Source organism: Chelonoidis abingdonii, chromosome 2 (genome assembly GCF_003597395.2).
Source record: "Chelonoidis abingdonii isolate Lonesome George chromosome 2, CheloAbing_2.0, whole genome shotgun sequence".
Lineage (NCBI taxonomy): Eukaryota > Metazoa > Chordata > Testudines > Testudinidae > Chelonoidis > Chelonoidis abingdonii.
This window is the reverse complement of record NC_133770.1, coordinates 97,824,285-97,830,219: the sequence shown is the minus strand read 5'-3', so window position 1 is coordinate 97,830,219 and position 5,935 is coordinate 97,824,285. Positions and strand designations below refer to the sequence as shown.

General features: G+C 38.8%; 1 protein-coding gene across 1 annotated transcript in view; it reads right to left on the bottom strand.

Moving 5' to 3' along the window:
• Positions 1 to 1,073: 1,073 nt before the first annotated feature.
• POU6F2 (POU class 6 homeobox 2) overlaps positions 1,074 to 5,935 on the bottom strand; it is a 404,244-nt gene continuing 399,382 nt past the window's right edge. The window contains exon 9 of the mRNA XM_075061999.1: positions 1,074 to 1,593. Coding sequence (XP_074918100.1) covers positions 1,089 to 1,593 — 505 coding nt within the window. The 3' untranslated portion in view covers positions 1,074 to 1,088. The remainder of the gene's footprint in view (positions 1,594 to 5,935) is intronic.

Genomic DNA, 5,935 nt, shown 5'->3' with positions numbered 1-5,935 from the left:
ACCGAGTGTGTAGTTTATATTACAAAATTAGTTTTGGTAACCTCTCCAGGTTCATGGCCAAAGGACAGAGAAATCAGGAGCCATGCTGTTGACAATGAGCACAACGTTGAGCATGTGTGCTACACTGACAGTTCCTCAGACATAATTCTAATCCTTCTTTGTCCTCTATTGCATTTCAGCATAATCTATATAAAAGAGTTTAGGTTTCACTTTTCTTTTAAAAATCTTTAAATAGTATTGGGGGAAGAAGGAGGAGGCAGGAAAAGTGTTAGACAAATCAAAATAGAAATCAATACTTTACACTTTCAGGGGGAAAATACTGAACCCCACAATTCACAATAAAAAGAAAGTCATTTTAGCACACAAACACTTGAAGATTGCAAAATTGTGTAGATAAAAAAAGGTGTGTGTGTTTATGTGTGTTTGTGAGCACTATGGAATGGCTAACATCTGTTATATTCACCTGCAGGGGGTGTGACAAAGGGTGGGAGAAATTAATTGTACTATTTTTTCTCTTTGTAAAGTACAAATGTAAAAACTCATAACACAATTTTATGCTTGTAAAAGAGCAGACTAACAATCTAGTTTGCAATGCCATGTTTCTGACTTTGGTTAATAGTTTTCATAGTGAATCAGCACTTGATACCTGAAAGGCTACAATCACTCCTCCAGGTGGCAGGCTTGTATTCTTTTTTAAACAGATAACAGGTTTTTTTTCTTTTTTTTTCTTTTCCTTAAAACATATTCACATTTTCATAATACACAGAAAAGAAGTAAGCAGTTATTTGGTTTGCTTTAAGTCCATTTAAAAAACTGGCTTTTTTGGTGGGTTGGTGGGAGCTAATTCTACAACACACACACACACTAAGTGCTGTGTATTTTGTTTGTTTTTGTTTGGTGGTTTTGTTTTTGTTTGTTTGTTTTGTTTTTTGTTTTTATATAGGAAAACCCACGGATATTTATAAACTGTTCTGTCCATCTTGCAGTTTTCTCAGTCTTTTACTTACAAGGGTGATGAATGGGCATTTTCAGAGTCCAAATGGTTAAATTTTTGTTTGTATGTTTCCTTTTCTTTTCTTTTCTTCTTTTTAGGAGTTTTCTTCCAGAGAGTCTGTTAAGGGCTCCATAGGGACTGCTGTCGCAGGCTCATGCTGTTTTAAACGTTTAATTGTGTTCTTCAGTGCTTGCCTCTTATTGCAGAACCAAACTCTAACTACTTCCCGGTCATAATTCAGTTTCTCTGCAATCTCTGTCATTTCCTGCCCAGAGGGATGAGTGTTCTTCTCAAAGTGGGCATTCAAGATCTCAAGAGCTTGTGGCGTGAATGAGGTACGCCTCTTGCGCTTTTTGGATGGTTCACTTCCGATAAACTCAGTCAGGTTCTGCATACCTGCTCGATGGCGGGCCTCAGCCTCAGCCATCCACCGCTCAAGCACCGGCTTTATCTTCTGGGCACTTTTAGGGGTGATGTCCAGCTTTTCAAACCTGGCAGGATACAAAAGGCCAGGGTTCAGTTTGGCTGTCAGACTGCTAGCTATAGTGTTCTCTTGGGCTTCCTGTGGTAGGAAAAAGTGGCTTCTCAGGATGGTGTGTCTGAGGGAAAATTGAGAAAGAAGAGTCTTACACTGATGCTCTGCCAGGGTGGGACTTCCTGCCTGCCTGACTAATTGACTGGCAGAGGTAATTTACAATGGATTACAATGGAAAGCCATCATATATCTAGGTATAGATAGATAGATGGTTAAGAAAACACAAATGAGCACTGTGACAAAATACCAAGAATTCAGTAAGCAACATAATACAGGCTATAAAGTTCAGTTTTTGTAGTTCAAGATCAATTTTTCATGATCCTCAAATGCCTGAAGAGTAAACCTAATTACAGGAAATGACGTCAAAGGCAACTGATTCTTATTCGTTGTTAATTATCTTGTTTACCCTTCCATCCCATATTGTCCACATGCCACAGCTTTAATAATACAAAGCAATAGTGGCTGCTAGCCTCTGAATTTCAGGTTTCTTTTTCTCATTTTTTAAAAACAATTTTCACTGTATGCAAGTTAACACTGTGTCCCTTCTCTGGGTAGGAAAAAAAACTCCCATAGCTACTGTAGTGTTTGGCTCAAGCAGCTGGACACATTGTAATTATCCTGAATGCCCTCACAACATGCTAAGGCAGACTCATACCTTTCGAATGAAACCCAGCATAATAGTACACTAATATGCTGTGGCACCAAGCTGGGTTTATTGTGGGATATCTCTAAACTGTGCTGGAATGATATCATTTCCTGTAAATGAGGTCTTCTATGTATCGTTTTGCCATCAAAAGTCCTTCGTTAGATTTCAAATCAGGATTTACAAATATTGTGAAATATCTGAAGAAACACCACACGGAGCTTTCATTCTTTCAAAAACAACCTGTAAGAACTAACTTCACTTTTCAAGTCTTCATTGTAAGTCCTTGCTGCTTTGATTTATCATTTTGTCTAGCTTTACATTTGAAATTCTTAATCAAATTCTGTAACATCATTCATTTGTATTTTCCCCAGCCCCTGTTTCCACTCTGGACCTTAGAATATTTAATGCTGTTGAAAAGCAACATTACTGCATAGCATCCTATTGCACTATCCAGTCCTCATGCTGTGAAAGTGCCACTGCTCTTGGTAATCAGAAGATGCTTTAAAGAGGAGGCAGACTGAATCCATGTCTTTATGCTTCTTAACCCAGGGTCTGGAACTGGGATTCTGTAGCTACTGGTGCAGCATCAGCTACTGAGAATTCTGGATGCACCATGTGGCAAGCTTCAAAAACATTCCAGGAGCAAATATAATATCTTACACACAAACCATTGAGGGGAATAACCAATGCTCTAGAAAATTTATAATTGGTGGTTATATTCCTACGGCAGTATGGACTGCTAGGTCTTCCCCTCTTCGGTGATATTTTAATTGCGTAATGTATTTTTATAACTGTGTCACAAGTTAGGAAAGCGTCAATATTGCGTCTGATGAAATTGGTATTCACCCATGAAAGCTTATGCTCCACTACTTCTGTAAGTCTATAAGGTACCACAGGACTCTGTTGCTTTTTACAGATCCAGACTAACATGGCTACTCCTCTGATACTTGACACCAATATTGATATGTATTGTATTTTATTTTTGCATGAAGAATATGTTAGTAAAGTGGAATGTGCTGCAAATGGCACCTAGGTATTCCCCTAGGGCATGTGAGTTGGAAATTCAACTTGCTTATCCTTTTCCCATGAAGTTCATATAACAGCTGCTTTTTTATCATTACGGAAAAGATAGAACTCAGTATTTCTGAGGAAGGGGTTACTGCTATTAAAGTGGCCTGCTTTTGTGCTTAACAAGAAATGCACAGTCATTACAGATTATTGCATCCCAACTGGATGCCTCAAAAGGTGGAGAGGAAAAGGTAAAAATTATAACCTTACAAGCATTTGGGGCCAGATTCCAAACCTGTTACTCAGGCTCAGCGTTGATTTACTCCTCAAATACTCCCACTGATTTCAATGGGGTTACTGAGTGGAGGGAGGTAAGTCCATACTCATTGTCAGGCTCTCCACTTCTGGCCCTTGATTAACTATCTACTTCTAACTTAATCATAGCTGTGTTTTTCATTATAATCACTTAGCGGGTAATCCTTTTTTCATTGTAATTCAAAGCATCTCAACCAGGTTACTGGGATCTGCATGTTAAAGGTTGGGAGACGGGGGGGGGGGGGGGGTCGTGGGACGACAGAGGAAAATAAAACCAACATAAGCAAAGCACTTCCAATTTTAACTTAACGTTATGGCATGTTAAAACAGCAATCTACACGGCTACTACAAATTGAGGCAATTGCCTAAAACACTTTCTGTTTTAGGTGTTCTTTACCCAATTGACCAATACAGAAAAAACTAAAATTAATCTTCGGAAAAGCAGCAATAGCATCCCATATCATTGGTTGCTTCGTTATGTTGATGCTCAGTACACGTTATTTGCATAACAATATACAGTCTTGAACAATTCCCAGCAGTAGTATCCTTGTAGACTGATACAGGTATTTTTACAGGAGGGTAGTCTATATAAGAAAATAACAAGTAGGGAGGCCATAGAAGTGAGCGATCCCTATGGAGCTTTTTGTTCAATTAACAACAATCAATGGGTTTTATGGAAATCATTGAGAAAATGATCGAGCTGGCAAGCTCACTACCCATATATTGTTATTTATAACCTTCAGTCTTACAACTGCAGGAAAGCTACACTTCCGTTCTACGGGATACATTAAAAGTATAAAGAGCCGATAAAAAGACAGAGCATTCATGGATACCAAGAACACAATCCACTTAAACGAGCTTAGCAGTTCGGTTTCTTGGCTTTCACTGATGAGGAGTACATAAGGCATTGCCCAAGAGGAAAAAGCTGTCTCCCTAAGTTGTGTTTGTTACCTCATGCGATAACAGTGAGATTCATGTAATTCATAACATAACTGTATACATGGTGTTTGCTTCTGACTACTTAACTTTAAACTCCATCCAGATGCATCAATTTTTCTTAAGATTAGGCAGATGTCTTACTTCACTTTCTGTACATTTTTTAACATTGGTATAAAAAGAGTTAAGCACTAGAAAGTGCAGATACCAAGTAGTAGAATTTTTCTCCCTTCTTGTTGCCTTAGAAATCATTATAACATCCTGTTATGTGAAGTTCCAACACAATATACAGCTTTAACTTTAGCAGGGATGCAGCCATGATATCTGTTCAGCTAACTCCTATCTGTAAAATGGCACAGTTATGAACGAGTCATTTGGGCTTATATGAGCAATTCAGCAGGGTTTCCAGCTCCACTACTGAATAAGTTCTCATGCCAGGAAACATATTTATTGTTTCATACTTTTTGTTTTAAAAAGGAACAGACAAAAGTTGTTGTTAGAGGAACACAGTAAGTTACCGTTTTAACCGCCAGATACCAACATTATTTGCTTCGTCTTAAGTAAAGTAATGATTCTAAGGGACCACATTGATTTAAAATTCGTATACGCCAGAATAATAATACAATTAAGACAAGAGAGGAGATATGCTTATTATGTAACTTGTTACCTGCAGATGCAGACTTGGCTGTTAGCTGGGCTTCTGTGGCACTATAGAGCTGGCAACTTGAGTCGTGTTGTCAGACCAGAGAAGGCGCCGATTTAAATGCTTTAGCAATTCTCGGATTTCCCAAATATCAACCCCATCCACCTCTCACCAGTGGCTGTATTGAGGATTTCTGTTGAAATACAAACATTCTTAATTATTTTCGGTCACTAAAACCACTACCAATTTTTCGACCAAGGATTTGATCAGTTCATTTCTAAGCAGTAGGAAGATTTTCAAAGGCATAAAACAGTAGTGCCTACTTTTGAAGAACTTAAGAATGGCTGTACTGGTCGACAAAGGTCTATCAGGCCCAGTATCCTGTCTTCTGATCGAGGGAATGAACAGAACGGTTAAACCTTCAAGTGAGCCTTCCTCCTGGTTGCCCAATCTCAGTTCTGGCATTTTACAGATGCTAGAGGCACCATTCCTGCTTCATACTGGCTAATAGCCATTGATGACCTATCCATGACACCTTATCTTAGTTTTTTGAAGTCTGCGTCCTCTGGCCTCCACAACAGCCGTTCTGGAAAGCAATTCACACGGGTTGACTGTCTTTTGTGTGAAAACTACTTCCTTTTGTTTGTTTAAACCTGCTGACCTTTACTAATTTCATGTCCGTGTGACCCTAGTTCCTTGTGTTATGACGTAGGAGAATTAACACTTCCTTAATTACTTCTCCACCACAACATGATTTATTAGACCTCTAGCATCTCCCCCCCATAGGTGTGTTTTTTCCAAGCTGAAAAGTCCTGTCCTATTATCGCTCCTCATTCGGGAAGCCAGTCCATACCCCTA